This window comes from Panthera tigris, chromosome B2, assembly GCF_018350195.1.
Source record: "Panthera tigris isolate Pti1 chromosome B2, P.tigris_Pti1_mat1.1, whole genome shotgun sequence".
In the NCBI taxonomy this organism is placed as follows: Eukaryota; Metazoa; Chordata; class Mammalia; order Carnivora; family Felidae; genus Panthera; species Panthera tigris.
Genome location: NC_056664.1, coordinates 88,771,834 through 88,795,378, shown reverse-complemented (window position 1 = coordinate 88,795,378; position 23,545 = coordinate 88,771,834). Strand labels below are relative to the sequence as shown.

At 43.4% G+C, this 23,545-nt stretch overlaps 1 protein-coding gene across 3 annotated transcripts in view; it reads left to right on the top strand.

The window, feature by feature from the left end:
- The window catches only part of FAXC (failed axon connections homolog, metaxin like GST domain containing), a 76,117-nt gene that overhangs the window by 26,237 nt on the left and 26,335 nt on the right, over positions 1–23,545 (top strand). For all 3 annotated transcript variants that reach the window (XR_006217758.1, XM_042986857.1, XM_007084923.3), the window contains one exon: positions 3,118–3,341. Coding sequence is in view for 2 of the 3 variants with exons in the window: in XM_042986857.1 (XP_042842791.1) it covers positions 3,118–3,341 (224 nt within the window). In the remaining variant the exon portion in view is untranslated. The remainder of the gene's footprint in view (positions 1–3,117; positions 3,342–23,545) is intronic.

Below are 23,545 nucleotides of genomic sequence, written 5' to 3'. Positions count from 1 at the left end.
ATGAGGAAAGAAACCAAGAGCAGGGTGGGAAAGAGAACAGAGGAAGCCCAGACAGTTTCTCGGGTTACCTCTAGCTATAGACTTCCAGATCAACCCATTGTTCCTTTTACTGTGCCCTGCATTCAACACGCTAAGGCAGGAAGAGAACCTTACACCATTGCATTGGTAGGGTTTCCTACCAGCTTAGCTGTGTGACCTAGAACGGCTGCCTCTTCCAACCCCATCTGCTACTCGAACCCAGTAGTCATCCAAAGCTCTCTCTCCATCGCTGCATCCTCATCCTGTGCCCATGCCCCCATTTCCTGCTCTGTGGAGGAAAGTGAAGTCACTAGGCAGGAACTCTGAACCTCTCTGCAGCCCCTCACGTCTTGCGACACTTCCCTTCTCTCCATCTCCAAGAAAGCAGTGTCTCTACTTCTCGCCAAGCTGGCGTTTTTCCAGCCTGGCGTTTTCACCTTCTATCTTGGTCCTTGAACTGTGGATGCCCTATTACCACTCCTTACCCTAGAAACTTCCTTAGGTGACCCCTTTTCCTCTGACGGCTTTAGAACTCTCATTGATATGCCCTCACCCACAAATTCTCTATCTTGAATCCAAACCTGTCTCCTGAGTTCTCAACCTCTGGATATTCTCACTTGGGGGTTCCATGGGACCTTCAAATGCAACAGCTTAATGCATCTTTCATCACCTAAATCTGTACCTGATGTGTGCCCGCCTATAAAGGTTAATGGCATTATCATCCTCTCAAACCATCAGCCTGAAAGAAAATACCTAATCTCTCCTTTTACCTAATCCATTGGTCAGCAGACTCTTTTTTTCATATCTCGGGGTTTCTCCTCTGCATTCCCTGTACACCCCCCACACCCGCCCACCACCCCTGCCATTGGTCTAGTTCTGGGGTCTTGCCATAGTCTTCTAAGCAGCCTTCCTACCGGTGGTTTCTCCACTTCCATCGACACATCGATTACGTTTCTTATCTGCTTAAAATTTTCGGTGTATAAACTTTGCTTCCAAAATAAAGTTCAGCACCCTTTGTCTCAGGCCTGTCCGTATCTGGTCCTGGCCCACCCTTCCAGCCTCTACTCTTACAGGCTTCCCCAGGCCTCCTGTATCCCCTGGCCAGTGCTCTTCACACACACTCCTTCTCTCCCTCTCCCTCTGCTCTGCCTGGTGAGCTTCTGTTCATCCTTCAGGACCAATTATGCTTATCATAAAACCTGTGTAATTTGTCTACAAAGAAGGTACTTTTTTTTTTTTTTCCAGATCAACCTGTCAGTGTAGAGCCACCATATTCCTCATTTTTACTCTTTAGATGCTTCCTGGATGCTATTACCTGGTCACACTTATTGGGATAATTTAGTTTTATTCTCAGATCACGGACTTGCAAAATAATCAAGGATGCCATAGCCCTTTTATTGCATTTCAATCTAGTACAATTAGAATCAAAGTGCTGAGTTATTCTAATGGAATGTGAGAATGTATACCTTAATAACTGCAGGTGTAAAAAGAAAAACAAATAGGAAAGCATTTAGTTTTCATGTTTTATAAAGAGTTTACTAGAGTAAATGTGAGATTCTTTTATGTCAAAGGATCCATTGACTGCTCTGACTGTACATATTCGTTACTTACCATTGCAATGTACTTTTTCCTGTTTTCAGCAAAATCCATTCCCTGACTCAATACTTTATTTTGAGAAATTTACAAAAAGAAGTACCCAAAGCTTTCTAACAAGATTTCTAAGCACTTTTAAAAAGGTACTAAAGAAGAGTTATGGTTACAGTACAAAGGGTATGTTGAAATTGGCTGTAGGACTTTTCCAGTAAAAATCAGGAATGCTTAAAATTTTTTTACAGAAATCTTCTGTTTCTTCCTTTTGTAGAGAAAAGAAGATGGGAAAGAATAGAATTATATAAAATGATCAACATTTAAGGGACTCTGTTTTTCTTTTAAAAAGGCGAGGTAGAAAAGTAGCTATAATTTATTACGATTCCTTGTGTTCTCTCTGCAAACATATTTTTCCAAAGTGGCCATCATTGCTCTGTCAACTAACACTAGGAGTAGAGATGACTACCAGTATATCTTTTATTGCTCATTATGGGGAAAAACTAAAGTATCTTATGTCTCTACTCTCACAGCTATACTTTTCTCAGCTTTCAGCAGGAAACCATTTTAATTTCTATCTACCAGCTTTATTAGCCGTAGAAACAGTCCTGCAATTGCACAAGTTCCAAGAACAAAATCAGTGTCGGCCTGAGTATTGCAGCCAGCACACCGCACTGACAGCGGGTAGCTGCTTAGCTGTCTGTGCACAGAACATGGGAACTCCTGGACGGGAGCGTTTGGCCACCAGCATCACCCAGATGGGAAAAACAACTCAACTAAGTTCCTTTGGTGTTTGTGTTCGCTTTAAGAGCCCTGGAGAAACAAACTGAAGCAGAGTTGACTTTCTGGAGAGCAAATCCTATACTTAATATTTATAATTTATATAGTTTATAATAAACACGGACAGGTCTACCTACTCCCTAATCCTCTGTCAAAAAGGCAAAAGTTTTCCTTTTTAAAAAACTCTTGGACTCTGTAGAATATAAAATGCACTCCCAAATTGCACCAGATTACAAAAGTGCAGCTTAATTAATTACCACAGAGCATATACCTGCATATCCATTACTTAGATCAAGAAAGAGAGTGAAGCCAGCACCGCAGTCACTGTGCCTCCTTCCTGGGGTCCCCGTAGGTACGCACCTAAAAGCCTGTTGTAGTGGGTTTCTAGTATTTTCTGAGGGGTTGCCTCAGAGGAAGCAGAAGCGTGCCTTGGGAGGTGTTGGGGGGGGGGAGGGGGGAGGGGCGTGGATCTGAGGGCGGGTGCCAAGAGAGGTTTGGTGGCATTGTAGCATGGCATCGTTACCTGGATTTGTTTTAGTTTCTCTTCCAGACCCGAGGTCTAGGCCCTGACCAGAAACTGTGGTAATATCTGCCATGCACGCTGCTCTTTGTAAAAGCTGCGCTGACTCATTTCCTCCGGAGCGTGCGAACTTCTGACGCACTCCCTGGAAATGGACTCTGTGGAGCTGACATGTATCTAATGCCCGGTAGTAACCTGTTTCCACACAATTCCAGGACGTTAGCTTATTGCCAGTGGGTGGACAATCTCAATGAGACCCGGAAGATGCTCTCTCTTAGTGGTGGCGGTCCCTTCAGTAACCTGCTGAGGTGGGTCGTGTGCCACATAACGAAAGGAATTGTGAAGCGCGAGATGCACGGCCACGGCATTGGCCGCTTCTCGGAGGAGGAGATTTACATGCTGATGGAGAAGGACATGCGGTCCTTGGCAGGGCTCTTGGGTAACGTACCACACCTTCTATATTCTATGTTTTCTATCCTTGCTTTTTGCATGATTAGTAACGCACTGTTAGCGTACTGATTTAAAGTTTTATTTTGGTTGGTTGGTTTCTTTGCTTCCACCTGGAGGCTGCAGTCCCCCCCACCCCCCACCCCCCTCGCCATTTAACCAGATCGCCTCATTTCCAGGAGCGAGCGTCTCTCTTCCCAGTCGCTAGGGCGAGACAGTCTCGTGCGGGGGAACCTGCGAGCAGAGAACGTAGCACGTGGCGCGGCACGGCTTGCCTGGCCGGAAACGCCGCTGGCGTCTCGGCGCGGTGTTGTGAGCGGAGGGCGGTTCTGGGCAGGGAAGCTCGTTCACGTGTACACAGGCCAGGGTGAAAGGGCTGCTTGTAAGCACGCGTGCTTGAAGCGTCAACTGTGCATCCGGGGGACCTCAAGCTACTAGAAAGGCCGGCGGCGCAGGTTCGTGCACGTGCCCCGAGTCCTTTTTCACGTTTCGCGTTTGTAATCTTAGGCCTCCTCTTACCAGCACGTCGTAACTCTTCTGAGTTTGCGTTCACTGCGCACAGTGGGTCGAACTGTGCTGGGGAAGCCCTTCAGAGAGAAGCCTGGAGCGGCGTAGGTCTGGGCAGCTGAGGCTACCGAGAGTGGAGTTATGTGTCCTTTGTCACCTCGCTGGACACTGGAGGTGGCTGGGCCGATGCGATTCTGTACTGGGCAGAGCTTGAGTCTTAACTATGTCAGCTAGTAAACACGTCATTTGAATTCAGACGCTCCTGTGTGTGAAATGATGGTTTCTCCTGGAGACAACTAGTGCATATAGGGAGCCAAGCCCTCTGTGTGAGTAGTCATGGGACCTAGTCTTATGCGACTGCTTATTTTGCCTGGGGGACATGGGTTTTTATTAACTGTCTTTTGGCCCCCTCCATTCTAGAGCACATTGGGTTCCTCATCTCCTCTAGGAAGTGGGGTTTGGGGCTTGTTTTGTTGAAACCCATCTGGTGCTCCAGGAACTGGGGCCTTTGCTGGGTATAACCTGCCCCCTACAGGGTGACTTCACTCTGGCTCCTTCCCTGCTCTGCACTCCAGATGCTCATAAGACCTGGAGTCCTCCTTTGAACCCTGGCCTGCAGGGGGAGGATCCCAACAGCATGGCCAGCTCTCTGCCACCTTTGTCTTGTGGGGGGGGTTGCTGTTGGCTCCTGCTCTACACAGACGTTCAAAAGCACTGCCTGGGTTGAAGACTGACGCTGCCTGTATCTTCTGGTTCTTTGCTTTTCTGGGCCCAGAGGGGCTTGCCTGCTGTAGGTATGAAGCGATTAGCCTCAAGTTTGCCTTGTTCCCGTGGAAACAGTACTGGACTCTCAGCCTCACAGAGCAGACATGCAGTGGGCCATTTTCTCCTTAGTATGGCTCTCCCTGTTCTCAGCTTCCTTTCTAGCTCATGCTGTGGGAGCCCCAGCAAGCCAGGCATTGAGTTCTCAAAGTTAAGACAGAGATTATGCCAATAAAGTGCTGCTCTTCAAGAAAAACTTAACAGTGTTGGTTTCTTAACCAGGGAGGTGGTGATCATCAGTTTCTGGAGAACTTTGTCTGGTTGGGAGAACCAGGGGAGCAGGGTGATAGCAATAAGAATAATGATAACCAGGGGCACCTGGGTGACTCAGTCGGTTAAGTGTCCGACTTTGGCTTAGGTCATGATCTCACAGTTCATGGGTTCGAGCCCCGCGTTGGACTCTGTGCTGACAGCTCAGAGCCTGGAGCCTGCTTTGGATTCTGTGTCTCCCCCTGTCTCTGCCCCTCCCCCGCTCAGGCTCTGTCTCTTTCTCTCTCTTTCAAAAATAAAATAAAATAAAAAGAGTAATGGTAACTATCCATGTTTCTCTGGCACTTAATGAGTTAGCAAAATCCTTCTTCCCCAATTATGGTGAGATGGGAGGTAGATCTATTGTTGATGGCTAGGGTGGGTACCTGGCAAGTACTCCAGACAGCATCAAGTCTAAATGATTTCCTGAAATGAGAAATTGATTCAGTTACTTGACAAGAAGGAGTTTGCTGGAGTTCTATTCTGTGTGGGGGCCCCGGGAGCAGCCTAGTCTCTATAGGAGAAGCACTTTTGCTGCCTTTGGGGAGGGAGAGGCTCTTTGGCTGAACATCAGAGTTTTTCTTACTAAACAAGGCAAAAAGCATTACCTCCCCCCTCCCCTGGGGATATAGCTGACTTTTAAGATGCCTAAGAGACTGAAAATGCATAATGACTTTTGTTAAGGTAGTTCAAGGTTTGGGGAAATTGTCCAGGGATGTATTTGACTCATCAGGAGAAATTAATTATTGATGTTTCAGTTCAATTGACTTCAAGGATTGAACGCCTTCTATGTGGCAGGAGCTGGGGAATACAAAAATGAGTAAGAGATTGTCCCCTCTCTCAGATAGCTGATACCTGTTCAGTGGGAGAGATGAACTTATAAGTAGGAGAGATGAACTTATAACTAGAAATAAGCAAATTATGGCCCATAGCTGGTGGCCTGTCTATTTATTTATTTAATCATCTCTGAGCTAAGACTCGTTTTTACTATTAAAATGTGAGGGGGGGAAAAATGCAACAGAGATCAAATATGGCCCAGAAGGCCTAAAATATTTACCATCTGATGCTCCATGAAAATTTGCTGACCTCTGCTCTAAATAAGTACCCATGTTCAAGTTGGGCTGTGACAAGTCCCATGACAGAGGTCTATGTGTGGTGCTCTGAAGACATGGCAAGAGCAGGGATGAAATGACAGGGAAGCTTGGGAAGCCAGAGTAGAGGTGGCAGTCATGTTGGCCCCAGAAAGTAAATGGTTGTCCCAAGGAAGAAAACAAGGAAGGACCATTTGGGGAAATCATGAGAAAAGGGATCATGAATGAGGGGGATTTTGGAATCATGGTCTAAATGAAGATTAAAAAGTAGTTTGGGGTCACCTTATAAAAAGTAATAATGATGCTGAGAGACTTTATCATACAGAAAACATGGAGGTGGTACAGACTTCCGAGTATAAGAGAGAAAGAGCCATATTTGTGATTTAGAAAAGTGGCTCTGTTGGTGTCATAGTGAATGGCTTGGGCCTGAGGGGGTAGGTGGTAGAGAGAGACTAAAATATAGGCAGTACATATCTACGGATGTAGTTTGAAAAATTGATTAAATTCAAATAAAAATAAAAAATTAAATTTAAACAATAAAAATTAGTTGAGAAAAGATAATGTCTTCATGTTGGGAAGGAGGAGACAGAATTTTTATTTCTAGAAATGAAGAGATTATATAGCTAAAATAATGGAGAATCAATTAAAATTACAGTTAATGGAAAGAGTTCGACAAGTTTACAACGTTACAGGTATACAGATGGCTAACAGACACATGAAAAGATGCTCCACATCACTCATCCTCAGGGAAATACAAATGAAAACTACAATGAGATGTCACCTCACACCTGTCAGAATGGCTAAAATTAGCAACACAGGAAACAATAAGCATTGGTGAGGATGTGGAGAAAGGGGAACTCTTGCACTGTAGGTGGGAATGCAAATTGGTGTAGCCATAGTGGAAATCGGTATGGAGGTTCCTCAAAAAAATTAAAAATAGAACTAGCCTGTGATCTAGGAACTGCACTGCTGGGTATTTATCCAAAATATGCAAAAGCACTAACTCAAAGGGATACATGCACCCCTATGTTTATTGCAGCATTATTTATAAAAACTAAACTATGGAAGCAGCCCAAGTGTCCATCAGTGAATGAATGGATAAAAAGTTTCCATAATATAATGGAACATTATTCAGCCACAAAAAGAATGAAATCTTGCCATATGCAACAACATAGATAGAGCTAGAGAGTATTGTGTTAAGTGAAATAAGTCAGAAAAAGATGAATACCATATGATCTCACTCATGTGGAATTTAAGAAACAAAACAAACGAGCAAAAGAAATAGAAAGAGAGAGAGACAGACCAAGAAACATACTCTTAATTACAGAGAACAAACTGATGGTTACCAGAGGGGAAGTGGGTGGGGGTATGGGGGAAATAGGGAATAGGGATTAAAGAGTACACTTACCATGATGAAATAAAATAAAATGATAAAAAGTTTACAAAGTAATAAGCATATAAACATCTTGATATCTCAAATAACCAATTAGAAAATATTTAAAATTTCCATTTACAATAATAAAAAATGAAAATACTAGAAATATGATATATGAGAAATATTCAGGACCTACAGAAATAAAATTAAGCCATCCTAATAAGAGATAGAGGGTTTTTTAGAAAATGGAGAACATACCTTCATTCATTCATTTGAGAGCAATGCCTCTAGAGCCAGAGGTCAAACCTTACCTCCATCGCCTCTTAGCTTTGTGACCTTGGGCCAGTTTCTTAACTTCTCTAGGCCTTAGTTTCCTTATGTATAAAATGGGGGCCATAATGGTGAAAAGAAGCACATGTAAAGTGCTCAGAATTGCAGCTGGCACATAGTAAGCAGTCAAGTAACAAGCAAATGTAAAACGCAACTGTGATGAGGGCTGGAAAGAGAGGCTTGTGGTGCTGTGAGAGCCAGTAATGGGGGGAGGATTGCCTAGTGGTCAGTGCTAATCTCCATTCGGTTCTGCTTGTTCCCATGTCCCCTTTGGGAAGGTGGGTGTGTTTGAAGCAGAGATACCATATGTAGTGGATGCCTGATTTTCATCTCATGCAAGAAGTGCATATATTGTCTATTTCTATCCCCTCCCCAAAGGGTGAGAATTAACAAAGCATGGAAGATGTACAAATCAAGAGCAGAAAGGTTAGGTTTTTGGGAAGTAGTTTATGAGAGAAGGATTTCTGGAGTCAGATCCCCGGGGTTTGCATCTTGGACTCTACACACTTAGCAGCTGTGTGACTTCCCATGAACAACTTGAATTTTTTCGTCTGCAGAAGGGGGGTCAGGACAATGCCTTCATCATAGAGTACGAGGACTCAATAAGCATTTATGTAATGTAGTTTCTATAGCGTTTGGCACATAAAAATGCTAAATAAGTATTAGCTATTATCATTATCACTGCCACAGATTTTGTACGTAACACAACTCCATTAAGAGCACTGGTTTTGGAGAAAGACAGATACCATATGTTTTCACTCTTATGTGGATCCTGATAAACTTAACAGAAGCCCATGGGGGGGGGGGGGAAGGGGAAAAAAATGAGGTTAGAGTGGGAGAGAGCCAAAGCATAGGAGACTCTTAAAAACTGAGAACAAACTGAGGGTTGATGGGGGGGTGGGAGGGAGGGAAGGGTAGGTGATAGGCATTGAAGAGGGCATCTTTTGGGATGAGCACTGGATGTTGTATGGAAACCAATTTGATAATAAATTTCATATATTAAAAAAAAGCACTGTTTTTGGGGAAACAAGTCTAAAAAAACATTTCCTCTGAGTTTTAAATTTAGTAGTAATTATAGAAAGTTGGGAAGGTTCAGAAGAACACTGAGAAGGAAACTTTGTCACTGTAATCTTATTACTTACTGCTAACCACAGTTGTCATTTTGGTGCATGTCTTTCCAGTATATATGTGTGTAATTTTGAGTCACGTATATGTATTTTTGAAAACACACACATGCACGCACATAATTTTCCAACCTGTCTTTTCCTCACCTAATATATTGCAAGTATTTTTTTCTCTACCGTACAATTCTATGTGCCTGGTATTGCACTTGATGTTATAAAAATGACATAAAACTCATCAAAACCCCGCCTTCTGCCTCTTTTATATTTCTTTTTTTTTTTTGTAAGTTTTAAAAAATTTATTTTGAGAGGGAGAGCGAGAGCATGAGCAGAGGAGGAACAGAGGGAGAGAATCCCAAACAGGCTCTGCACTGTCAGCACAGGACCTGATGTGGGACTCGAACCCACAAACCCCAAGATAATGACCTGAGCCAAAGCTGGATGCTTAACTGAGCCACCAGGGCGCCCCTCCTCAAGGATTCTTTGAGGAGGTGATACTTCAGCTGGAGTCTGAAAGATAAGCCAGAGTTAGGCATGTGTGTGAGGAGCAGGAACGGGGCGGGATGGGAGGCTAGCATGGAATACAGAAGGGACTTCACATGTGAAGGCTCTGACACGAAGAGCAGCTGGGAGCCTTCAAGGAGTGAAAAGATGGCTGGTGTGTTAGAAACTGTGTGAGAACCAAAGCGTGGCATGAGGTAGAGGTAGGAAGGAGCTAGATCACATGGTCTTCATATCACTTACATAATCTTGGGTTGTGTTCTAACACAAGTTGAAAGTAGGGAGGTGGCTTGACCTTATTTATATTTAATGTGCCAGAGGAACCAAGAGTGGATTTATTTGGGGGCCCAGTGAGGAGGCTGTTGAGGTCCAGGAAAAATAAGATGGCATTGTGGATTACAGCTATGGTGTAGAGTTGGACATAAAATGATGGATTAGAGCTATATTCGAGAGACAGGGTTGATTACAATTTGGGGACTTGATATGTGTGTGGGCGGGGAGAGAGATGGTGATGGAGAGGGCAGGGGTAAGGAGTAACCATGTTCTTGACGTGAAAACTTTGTGAACAAATAACCATTCAGAGTTGGAGAACGCTGGAGAAAAGGGGAAGGTCATGAATTTCAGGTGTGGGTATGCTGAGTCTCAGATGCGTGTGAGGTGGACACAAGTGGAGACAAAGCATATGATAAAGGCGCCCTTTTGAATCGGTAAAAAAACACAAATTAATTCAGTAAATGGTGTTGGGACAGCTGGCTAACCATGTGGAACAAAATAAGCACGGTACCCCTGCCTTTCTTTCATGCACCTGAATAAATTCCAAAGAGATTAAGCATTTAAATGCAAAAAATGAAACCATCAAGGCGTCAGGATAAAATATGGGAAACTTTAATATAATCTTGAACTTGGGAAAGTGTTTCTAAATATGGTACCAAAGGGAAAAGTAACAAAAGAAAAGTTGAATCGCTAGGTTTCTTGAGCAAAATAAAACCTCTTGGATGTCAATAAACAAAGTTAAAATTGAAATGAAAACCTGGAAAAATGTTTGCAACATGTGACAAGGAATTAATGTTACTATTTGAAGAACTTGTACAAATCAGTAAGAAAAGTGAATATTTGAAGGAGAAAACTGGGTAGAAGACATAAAAAGAGAATTTGTGAAAACAATACTAATGAATACATGAGGAGCATTCAACCTCTGGTAATCAGAAAAATTTAAGTTAACAAATGAGGCACCGCCCTGTCAATCAAATTGGCAAAGTTTTTATTTTTTCTGTTAGTTTTTTTTAATGTTTGTTTATTTTCGAGAGACAGAGAATGAGCAGGGGAGGGGCAGAGAGAGAGGGAGACCAAGAATTCGAAGCAGGCTCCAGGCTTCAAGCTGTTAGCACAGAGCCTGACGTGGGGCTCAAACTCAGGAACTGTGAGATCATGAAGTGAGCTGAAGTCAGACGCTTAACCGACTGAGCCACCCAGGCGCCCCTGTTTTGTTTTGTTTTGTTTTTTAATGTGGCATGTTGGCAGGGGTGGGAAGGAGGCGCGACATATTCTGATAGAAATAAAAACTAGTACCTACTTTCTGGAGTTGAGTCCCACAGTTTCAAAAGTCATACCATTTCACATATTTATTTATTAAATAATGAAAAAAAAAAAACCCCAGGAATCAAAGCTTTGAACCTTAACGGGAAGTCTAATAGGGATAAATGTCAAATTCTGTACTTAGGTCACCAAATTGAATTCCACAAATATAGGGTGGAGAGAAACGTGTGAAAAAGAGACTTCAGGATTTTTGTGGATTTCATTCTTAGTATGCCGCAGGTATGATGCACTGTCAAAGAAGCCAATAAAAACCTAGCCTTTTATTTTTTATTTTTATTTATTTTTTTTTAATTTTTTTTTCAACGTTTTTTATTTTTATTTTATTTTTGGGACAGAGAGAGACAGAGCATGAACAGGGGAGGGGCAGAGAGAGAGGGAGACACAGAATCGGAAACAGGCTCCAGGCTCCGAGCCATCAGCCCAGAGCCTGATGCGGGGCTCGAACTCACAGACCGCGAGATCGTGACCTGGCTGAAGTCGGACGCTTAACCGACTGCGCCACCCAGGCGCCCCAAACCTAGCCTTTTAAATGCCACCCAGTGTTTCAGCTTAAAAGTTTTTTTCCTTAAGGAAACCTTTCTGGGTCTTTCTCTCAGTGTGTTGGGCACATCTGTTCCTTGCTTCCAGGCACTTGGTGCTTTCTTCCTCAGAGCACTCCCTGCACCTTCTTTTAATGTTTTAATGATTTGGTTTGACTGTCTCCTCAGCTCCACTGGTGTTTTTATTTCTGTTTCTAGGGCCTGAGTGCCTGGCACCCACTAGGCATTCAACAAGTGTTCGTTGAACAGAGAGTTTCAATGTTAAGTTCTGGGATCCATCTTTTTTTTTTTTTTTTTTTCCGAATCCCAAGCAGGTCTTGTCTGCAGGGTGCCCGGGCAGGGCTCCAGCTCACACGAACTGTGAGATCATGACCTGAGCCGAAATCAAGAGTCTGACGCTTCACCGACTGAACCACCCAGGTGCCCCTGGGATCCATCTTTTAAAGGAACTTGGTCAAACTAGGGTGTGTCCAGAGAAGGGTGGTTAGGAAGGTGGTTAGTCTCAAAATAATTTCATGCAAGGAATTTGAGGATCCTGGTGAAGGATGGTCTGCAGAAGCCAAGATGTACGGGTCATATAGCAGCTTTTTTCAAATATTGGAAATGGGTAGTGACTTAGGTGTTGCAGCAGATGATGGACATGTTTGGGGAGAGGGGAGGAGTACAGAGGAGAAGGTGGAGTGTGTACATAGGGGAACGACCACAGATTACAAGTCAGGGTGAGGCGGCTCTTTAAAACGACCTGTCCTGAATTGGAAGGGCTTGTCTTGTGATGTGGTAAGAGTGGCTGTTCTTTGGAATTATTCCAAGGTGAGCTTGCTGACCACCGTCAGGATAGCTGAGGAGTCTTTTTATAGGCGGTGAGATCTCTAACTAGAGATGGTCTCTGGGGGGGGGGGGAGCTCCTTCTGGTTCTGATGGTTTCATGATTTTATATTGGTTCTCTAGAGAGGAGAACAGAGGTGACTTTCCAAGCTACAAAACAAGGCAGAGGCCAAAATAGAGATCACTCAAGTTTTGGTTGATCTCTTGGACTGTGTGTGATTTTTGGTTGGCTGTCTCTCCTGCCTTCTGAAGGTCTGGTTCCTTAAATGATCTGTGTTTATATGTCTTGCTATTAAATCTACTTTATAAACAGTGGTTGGTTTTCAATAAACCTCCACTTCTTTGGAAGTTATTTTTACTCAAAGGTTTATGAACAGGGAAATTTTGTTTTTAAGTGAGCTTGGGAGTAGGCTATTTTAATAGCTGCTCTTCCTATCCTGTTTAATTATATTATGCAAACAACACTTCATTCACATTAGGCATTTAGGCCTAGGCTGAGAGCCACCTGGGACACAGCAGCCACACATGATACCTCCCAGTGAAGGTGATGGGTTGGAGAAGCCTTCTGGACCAGGTATGAGAAAAAGATGAGAAGCATTAGGTTATATATCACACACGAACACATGTAGCATATGTTGAGGCCAGAGGAATAAAGACATAGAAGTAATTATGCCTGGGGTGCCTGGGTGGCTCAATTGGTTAGTCCGACTCTTGTTTTTGGCTCAGGTCATGATCTCACTGTTTGTAGGTTTGAGGCCCACACTGGGCTCCATGCTAAGAGGGATTCTCCCTCTCCCTCTACCCCTCCCTTGCGTGCTCTGTCTCCTGAAATAAATAAAGTTAAATAAAAGCTTTAAAAAGAAAAAGAAGTAATTATGTCTGTCAATCTATCTAGAAAGATGAAACACGCAGATAAAAGAAGAAAATAATAGACACTAAAGGGAATGTTTTGGAACCTCAAAGCATTAGTGTTTCCTAATGCAGTTTCCAAACCCTTTCCAAATTACTGTCGCCTACTCAGCATAATAGTGGTTCTCAGCACTGATTATGCATTAGAATCACGTCAGGACCTTATAAAACACAGCTGCACAGGCCAAATAATTCAGATCTCTGGGAGGGGATCTGGGGAAAGGTGTTTTTTAAACTCAGCAAGTGACTAAAATGTGTCTGTAATCTAATCTTGGGCAGCCAGGGAGGTTAGAAAGGCCGACCTGGGTGCTGGGAGGAGGGACTGGGTGGGTAGAGGCCCCAAGAGGGGCCTGGGCCTTGCTTTGGGCAGCTATCAAAAGGGAGGAAATTCAGAACAAACCGAGCCTACTTCATTCAGTAGGGTGTGCATATGGTGCTTCGCACAGTCTTTCCTTCTTTCCATGTCGAAAATCTAGTAGGCTGATTTTTTTGTGTGGATAAATTTTAGACAGATACATTAAAAATATTTTTAAATGTTTATTTATTTTTGAGAGAGTGTGCACGTGCACTTGTGTGAGAGTGGGGTAGGGGCAGAGAGAGAGAATCCCAGGCAGGCTCTGCTCTGTCAGCGCAGAGCCTGGAGGTGGGCTCGAACCTACAAACTGAGATCATGACCTGAGCCAAAGTCGAGAGTTGGATGCTTAACTGACTCAGCCTCCCAGGTGCCCCATAGATACATTTAAAATTTTTAACAGCATCTTCAAGATGTTGTATCTTACCACACCCCTGGGAGCTAGTTATTTTACAGATGAGAAAGCCCAGTGAGGGTCAGAGAGGCGAAGGAGTAGGTCTCAGGCTGCTCAGATAACAGTAACGCTTTTCTTTGGCTCTAGTACAACTTCCATATGTTTGCATTGGTGGCTTGTTAAAATCACACGCAGGGATAGTAATAATTTGAGTTGGAAATCATAAATTCTGTTTTTACCTCTATTGATTGGGTTTCAGGGAGTGCCTAAGCTTTTTTGCAAGTTCCTGCCGGAGTCCTGTACTCACCTCCTGAAGTGGAAGTGATTTACTCTGACAGGTCTATACATATTCTTCAGTAACTCTAAATTGCTTGCAGGCCACTAATGGGCATCAACGCTTGTTTTCAGGAAGTTTGGACTTCCAGAGGGAGGAGGGAGGAATGCATGGCCAGGGGGCTGGGGTATCCTTAAATAGCCAGGGGCTGGCGGGGCCAGGCCCTGCTCAAGGTGTTTGCGCCCTCATGGGGACTAGGCAGTTGGGACCCAGACTGTGGCTTGTTTCTTTTGCATTTTCATTGTTGCTAACTCAGTGGGTCCAAATATATTGGCTATTCATGAAAACAACAACAACAAAAAATGACTTTTAGCAGAATAAAATCAAATGCTAATGGGTACAGAGTTTTTAGAAATCTTTGCGGCTTATTTAGCAACACAGATTGGTTGGTATAATTCTGACAGAAGTGATCTGGTCTCTACTTTACCCTGGGGGCGTTCTAGCTATTTCTTCCTCTGAGAAAAGTGTGTCTTTGACTTTATGTTTAAAATTTCAGGATTCCAATTCCTGAACGATTAGAATAAAAGAATGAAAAATTCACAAGATAGCACCGTGTAGATAATACACCTTTAAAGTCTTTGCCAGTACACATCCTTTCCTGTTGCCAGATATGGAAGCCCCTCTGCATTTGTGTTCTGGTGGGGTGAGTTGCCTGGATAAAATTCACTGGGTAGACTGCCTAACCCGGGGAGGAATTATAGATAAATGATGACCTGATATATGGTAATACATCATTTTTATTTAAAATTTTCAGTTTGCATTAAAAAGACTAATCAGTAGGGTTGCCTGGGTGGCTCAGTGGGCTGAGCATTTGACTCTTGATTTTGGCTCAGGTCATGACTGATCGATCCTGAGATCAGTCCCTGAGATCAGTCCCTGCATCAGGTTCTGTGCTGACAGCGTGGGGTCTGCTTGGGATTCTCTCTCTCTCTCTCTCTCTCTCTCTCTCTCTCTCTCTCTCCGCCCCTCCCCTGCTCATACATATTCTCTCTCTCTCTCTCAAAAATAAATAAACTTAAAAAAAAAGACTAAACAACATTTAAAACAATGGAAAAAATTTTAGATACCATCATTCTGTTACATAACTCAATAACAATTTTCTATCTTCCTCTATCTTCCACATGCAAATTCTTAGGAAATCTATGTGATGTACACATATCTTTGTATTCGGTTCATTTTTTAAAGCAAATGCTAAAATTAAATATACTTTACTTTGGAGTAGTAGACTCAGAGGAGTGAAATTACTGGGTGAAAGGTTATGAACATCATTAGGTCTGTTCCTAGGCATTGCCATGGTGTTTTCCAAAAGACAAGCACAGATTTGCAAAGTAACCAATAAAAGATAGAGGTTTCTCTTCAGTTTCACTGAAGGCTTATGAGTAACAGGTCTGATGACTAAAAAAAAAAAAAAAAAAAAAAAAAAAAAGCTGACCACTTTATTCATTATAGACTGTTGCCTTAAGGTTACTTTGTGCTCTGATTCTTTAATCACCTCCAAGAATCTTTTTTTCCTTTTTAATTTTCTTGTTTCTTACGTGAATTCGCTGTTCCAATCCTTTGTCCATTTTTCTATCGAACTTGAGGTTTCCTTTAAAATGTAACTGATCTATTTATATCTCACAGATCTATGCTCCGTGATGTTTGAGGCAAGTATTTTCCCAATCTCACTCGGAATCTTAAAGATTTATGCAGATGGACAGCCAGACCCAAGGTTATCCTGACCAAGGTTTCAGTCCTGACCCCACCGTAGGCATCCACAGCGCTTGTGTGGGCCTTTGTCCAACACCTCCCAGCCTCCACCCCGAACCCTGCAGCGACCTCTGCTCCTTCCACAGAGCTGCCTGCCTTCTCCCCGGGCCAGCCCCGGACTCAGAGGGCACCTGGCGCTGTTGACTTCTGACCAGGGCCTCAGAGCCTGCCGGTGCACCCTGAGTAGCCACCTCACTTCCACACTTGATCGCTGACTGTCTCTCAACCTCAGGCTCCTTTCTCCTTCACCTTCTCCCCCCCGCCCCTGCCATTTTGTTAGCCCCCTCTTCCCCTATTCACTTCGCTGTCACTCAGCCTAGCCCGAGATCCATGATGGACGCTGTTCTCATCCCCTCGCCCAGCTCTCCTCCGCCTTTCCCATCCTGCAGTGCCCCAGTCAGCCTGGTCAGCTTCAGCCTCGTCATTCTGAGGAGTCCCGCCCCCTCCCATCCTTCCCTCTTTAGGAGTCTGAGTTCAAATTCTCTCTTTCCTCTCTTCACCCTGTATTTCTTTACAGGCTGCTCCTACTTACGTAGAAGTCTCTCCCTTCTGTCCGATCCCTTGACTTCCCTTCACAAAGCTTATCTGAAAAGCAGCAATTGTCATACTCACCTCCCATTCACTCTTTGCACCACTGTATCCAGACTCCTAGCCCCCCGCCCTACCCTGCCCTCAGGTGCTCTTGGAAGGATAAATGGCAACCTGCCTGTTCACCAGATCTGCATAAAAGCCTTATTTCAGGCTTCATTTGGAAGTAGGAAATGTCTACCTGAAGGAGAGACTCTGAGGAGTGTCTCCTGCTGTAAGGCTAATGGAAATGAGGTTTCTTGGAAGTGTTGAAGAACAAAGGATTCAGGCTTTCTCTTTCTCTGGAGGCTTCATCCTCCATTTTCAAGTCACAGATTTCTGGGCATCCCCTGAGGAGGCATTAGTATCTTGCTGTTTTAGGCCGTGTCCTAATTGGCTATAACCTACCAACCCAATGCGGGCACTTACTTTGCATGAACTCATTAGTGCTCACAGTGATCCTTCCCATGAAGAAATTTAGGCACAAAGAAGTCCCCTGCCCAGGGACACCCAGTTAGTAAATGGCGGAGCTTAGATTTGAACCCAAGTGGTCTGGGAGAAGCCAGAAGTCTTTGCAGAACACTTTTTAGCCTTTATCTTACTTACTGGATCTGTCTGACCTTTCTTTCCTACTTTTCCTTTGCAAGTTCCTTAAATACTGATGGTGAAGGGAATGAAAAATTCTTTTCTATCTTTTAAGGTCTTCCAGCTGGACTAAAAATTAAATTTACTTGAGATAGATTAACAGGAGGAAAAAAAAAACAGTTTTATTACACACATGCAGAGGCCCCATAATGAGATTGAGACCTAAAGAAATGACCAAGGCAGGCAGATTGTATATTTTTTGGACAAAGAGACAATAGATCTATGAGGAATTGATAGAAAAAAGAAAACTTTGGGAGCTTCAGTTAGTAAGGAATTCTAAACAGTATTTGGGCTGCAGTAATAAATTAGTAAAGGTAACACAGGTTGTTTATATGGTCTTCTCGGCTCTAAATTTCTGGTTTCTGGTGGTAAGATTGTCTCTTGTCTCCTGGTACAGGGAGGACACCTTTCACATGGGAGATTTATTTCCTGCTTTCAGGGGGTGGAGGATGGTCTGAGTGTCCTTGCACAGGCTTCTCTTAAGTAACTTTTATGTAAAATAATATGCCAAAGTGGCACATTTTGGGGACAGCCTGCCATTGGCCCCTACAGTGGTTCCTCAGATTCCCTTCCCCACATTCTGGTCATCTCCTGAGTCCAGCTGTTATCTTCACGTAGGTGTCTCACAGCCACCTCAAGTTCAGCACATCCCCAAAGAATTCCTTATCCTCCCACCAAACCTGTGACTTCTCTGCGAATGGGATCAGCATACATTCAGTTATTCAGGTCAGATGCTAAAAAGTCATTCTAGATTTCTCCTTTTCCGTTATCTTCTACCTGGCTTTCAAATCCCTATATTGCCAGAGCCCTGCCTGCTTTCCAGTCTCACTTCCTTTTTTTTTTTTTTAAATTTTTTTTTTAACATTTTATTTTTATTTTTGAGACAGGGAGAGACAGAGCATGAACAGGGGAGGGTCAGAGAGAGGGAGACACAGAATCTGAAACAGGCTCCAGGCTCTGAGCGGTCAGCACAGAGCCCGACACGGGGCTCCAACTCACAGACTGCGAGATCATGACCTGAGCCAAAGTCGGCCGCTTAACTGACTGAGCCACCCAGGCGCCCCTCCAGTCTCACTTCTTAATCCTACTTGTCCATTATATGCCAGCTGCACTGGTCTTCTCTCTGCTTCGTAAACCCACCAAGCTTGTTTCCCATCTAGGGCATTTGTCTTAGCTGTTCCTTGTCCCTAAAATTCTCGCCCTCAAGATCTTTGCATTGCTAGATCCTCCTGGACATTCATATCTCTGGGTAAATATCACCTCCACAGAGAGGCCTTCCCTGACTCACAGAACTGTTTAGTGTAGCTGTCAGCCACCGCTGTCATGTCACCTTACTTTTATTCTCTGCATGGCACTTATCACTTATTGATTGGCTTGTTTATCGTCACTCCATGTGATGTAAACTCCACAAGACCAGTGACCTTGTCTGTTCTGTTAATCCCTGTATCCCAAGCCTCCAGAGCTGTCTTGCACATAACCAAAATAATATTGACAAGAGTTGATATTTGTGGAGCATTGCCAGTGTGCGTAAGCAAATAGTAATACAATATATAATACCCTCATATGGTAATCCCTACTTTCATAGTAACATACATAATGCATATTATACTCTGATTATATAATAATCTTTAACATTATACTTATCATATGTGATATGAAATATCTACTATAAATATATGACACGTACATATAGGTGTATGTATACGTGTGTGTGTGTATCCTCACAGTGATATAATAACAATACCTATTCTCATAACGATTTTGGTGAGAATTAAATGAGACAGGAACTATTCTCATTCATCCTCACCAAAGGTATATGAGAGTAGGTACATTGTTATTATTACCAGTAGTATTATGCCTGGTTTGTAAGTGAGGAAACTGAGGTACAGAGTGGTTTACTAACTGACCTAAGAGCACATAGCTAATAAGCGGTGGGGTGGGGTCAGGCTTGGACCCAGGAGTTGGTCTCTAGAGCTGAGGGCTCTATCAGTGCTTGCTCACCGAAGGAATGGATACACCTACCTCATCACCAGGGTGCTCACCAAATGCCTTCATCTCCTACTTCCTTTCTGCCCCATCGCTATAGGAGGGGCACCCAATGTCTCTTGCTTAGATTTTGCCACAGCTTCTTAGCTGATGTCCCAATCTCCAGGTCTGCTTTTTAATTCTGCTAGCGTGTTTAATCTAAGATGTAGGCTCTTAGCGTGTTTAAGATGTAGGCTCTTAGCGTGTTTAATCTAACTGTTTAAGATGTAAATCTGAACTGTAGGCTCTCAGTCTTTTAGACTAACATCCAAACTCCTTTTCTTTACAACTTGAATTCTGCTCACATCTCAATCCTCATTTCCTACTTCTCCCTCTCATGCACATTGCTTTCTACCACAGCAAATTACCCTTGGATTCCTGAAGCACACTGTGCTGTTGGACAGTTTCATGTCTTCACATAGGCGGTCTCCCTTGCCTTGCTTAATTCCACAGATGCTTAAGTTTTGTTTCTACTTGGAAACTTTCTTGTTCTCAACCTCCTCCAGCCCCATGGGGCTGCCTACATTGTATGTTGCTCTTCTCTCCTGTTTCATTTTGTAATGGCTTCCATCATGGAGTACTATATTGTACTTGTCTGGCCTCTTTCTGTGCCTCCCATCCCCCCACCCCAACTTTCCCCAAACCTTGCCTGAGGACATTATTATTTTGAAGGAATTGACTGACTGGCTTCCCTCTAACCCTTGTACCTAACAGAAGGTCTGGAAAATAGTAGGCACTCAGTAACTGTGTGCTGAATGAATACTTACTTCCAAAAGGAATTTGAGGCAATCCACATATAAGGGAGGGGAATATAACATATGGAACCATAATACAAAACTTTCAGAAACTGAGTGAAAAAATCATGTTCTTGGAATGAGTGTATTCCTGGAATCGGGCACAGTTTAAGTTTTTTTGGCCACCAAGGTAAGAAGGGAAACTTGAGGGGTACCTGGGTGGCTCAGTTGGTTAAGCTTCTGACTCTTGGTTTTGGCTCAGGTTACGATCTCACAGTTTGTGAGTTCACAGTGCTGACAGTGTAGAGCCTGCTTGGGATTCTCTCTGTCTCCTTCTCTCTCTTCCTCTCCCCTGCTCTCTTTCTCTCAAAATAAATAAGATCTGGGATCCAGAGTCACATGCTCTATGGACTGAACCAGTCAGGTGGCCCTTATAGACAGTGTTTTGTTTTTTAAATTTTTTTTTAATGTTTACGTATTTTTGGGAGACAGAGAGACAGAGTGGGGGAGGGGCAGAGAGAGAAGGAAACACAGAATCGAAGCAGGCTCCAGTCTCCGAGCTGGCAGCACAGAGCCTGACACGGGACTTGAACCCACAAAGCGTGGGATCATGACCTAGGCCAAAGTTGGATGCTCAACCGACTGAGCCACCCAGGCACCCCTAGATAGTGTTTTTGAATGTAAACATTTATAAAAGTTTTCCTTAGTGAAAGCTCAAGGTCTATCATTGAATTGCTGTTCCAAAGGCATATTTCTGGAGACCTACTTTATTTTTTATTTTTTATTTTTTTAATTTTTTTTTAACGTTTTATTTATTTTTGAGACAGGGAGAGACAGAGCATGAACAGGGGAGGGTCAGAGAGACAGGAGACACAGAATCTGAAACAGGCTCCAGGCTCTGAGCTGTCAGCACAGGGCCCAACGCGGGGCTCGAACTCACAGACCGTGAGATCATGACCTGAGCTGAAGTCGGCCGCTTAACTGACTGAGCCACCCAGGCGCCCCTGAAGACCTACTTTAATGTAGTTCCTGTAGTTCCTATATATATTTTTTCTGATATAAGTTATTATAGACTTGGAGGTTAGAGAGCCTAAAGGTTTTGATAACTTATCCTATAGCCACAGCACAGGCACCTCATAGACCCACCGTTTAATATAAGATAGTTTTGGGGGCAGAAGTTGAGGGAAAGTTTTAGCTAGCCCTGAGTCAGCTCTTTTATGTGTAATTCTTTTGGTGACTACCAGAGGTAGAGCTCTTCCATGTTATTGGTTTAAGACAGTTCTCCTTGCATTAGAAACCAGGTGGTCCAGGCTTTGATGTTCTCTCATGAGAACTTAAGGTCCTGACTCATTGTGTTACCTGGTTAGAAGGCCATCTTGCCTCCATGGAACAGTGAGCTGTAGCTGTCTAGGACAGGGCCAAATAGTTCTTCATGAACTATTAGCTCAAGCACCTATACAAGCCTTTGGTTGTGCCCCGGAGTTCTAGATCCAAGAGTTCTATGCCATCAGTATGGGAGGAATAACTTTGGTCTAAAAGATTTGATATGTTTACTGAGTACCTACTAGGTGTGGGACATGGGGCTGGGTACTGGGGGTACTGTGTTAGCACTCAAGTAGTGCTCATCATCTAGTGTGATTTCTTTCTTCATTGATTTCACAATCTAGACAGAGTCACAAGGAACCATTCTGATGAGACTGTCAGAGCATCTGGGTACCAAATAAACCCCAAGTAGTTCAGTTCAGTAACCTGTTAGATGAGGGTGGTTTAGTATAGTCTATTTAAACATTGAGGTTTTCTGCCAAATGTTATAATGTTATAAGATTTAGTCTAGTTGATACAATTTTCCTCCTTGATCCATTATTACTGAACAAGATCAGGTGGTTTTGGTTTTTTTAATTAGGAAACTTTCCAGACACAGAAAAGTAGAATAGTAGTCCAATGAATAGCTTTATAATCATCATCTTGATTTAATGATTGTTAACATTTTGCTATATTTGCTTTTGCTATTTGTGTGTGTGTGTGTGTGTGTGTGTGTGTGTGTGTGCGCGCTAGTATTTTAGAGTAAACTACAGGTATCGTGACATTAAACTTCCAAATGCTTTTGAATGTAGCCCTGATAGATTCCTCCTGTAGTAGGCAGCCTCCAAGATGGCCCCCAGTGATTCCTGCCTCCTGGTGTTCATCCTTTTGTATAATCCCCTCCCCTTGAGTGTAAGCTAGATTTATTGATTTGCTTCCAACAAATAGAATATGGCAGAAGCGACGGGATATCCTTTCCAAGGTGAGGTTATAAAAAGACTGTGGCTTCCATTTTGGGCATCTCCTCTCTCTTGCTCTTGCTGTCACTTGCTTGCTTTGACGGAAGCCAGCACTGTTGTGAGCTGCTCTATGGAGACGTCCATGTGGCAGGGAAGGCATGTCTCTGGCCAAGAGCCAGCAAGTACCCGAGGCCTGTGAATGAGTTTGGAAACAGCCTCCCTGAGTCAAGTCTTGAGTTAACTGCAACCCTGGCCAACTTCTTCATTATAGCCTGTGAGAAACCCTGAGCCTGAGGCACTCGGCTAAGGCTGCCTGGATTCTGGACCCACAGAAACTGTGAGGCAATAAATGTTTGTTGTTTTAAGCTGCTGAGTTTTGGGTGCTTTGTTATTCAGCAATAAGAAATACACCTGCATGGCTCCTGTCCTGTTAATCCCGGCAGGAGACTTAGTGACTGCTGAGTTGTGAAGAGTGATGCCAGGCTGTCAGCAGACCGAAGAGTGCTTATCCTGCTGTGGTGGGTGGCAGGCATCAGATTTCATTTGCCTCAAGTTTTTCAGTAAAAGGTTTTACATCTTTCAGAAGTAGAATCTTATCTCCCCGTCTCTCAAGATACTATTATGATTACCCATTCTGATTCTTAAAGGGTTATTTTTGTCTTGGCTCTGAAGAAATCTGTATCTTTTCCAAAGCAATAGAGCTTGGCACGTGGGAGGTTTCTGTCTCAGGATTCAGCGATCTTGGAGAAAGCAGTCTGCACTGGGGAGAGAGTAATGTGGCACGTTTTAAACCGTGTAATGGTCAGGATACATGGACAGAAGCATTCAGTACAGGAGTAATAGGGTCTCCTATAAAGTAGGATAAGAATTCCGCCCTGCACTTAAGAAGAAGCTTCACACAGAACTCTGATGTGATATTTAGCATGGTCATGGGCATAGCATTTGAGAACATATAGGATTTCCATGTTTAAAGATAAAATCGATAGCTTTGATTTTACCCCAAGGGACCTGTGCCCATTGAGTGAATCTGAGTAAGATCCATCACTCTGGGCAGGCCCTAAACAGTTCTGGTGGTGAAAGATCTTTACCAGTTTTTGGTGCTTGCTTCAATGTTTGAAAATGGTTGAGGATCCTGGGTTCTGACTAAGGTGAAACCTGAGATCTATAAAATGAATAAAAGTCCTTGAGGGCTGTGGAGACTGCTTGCATGGCCTTGATGGCCAAACACAAAACCTCCCATGGGAATCCACTACTAGTCAGTCTTCTTAAA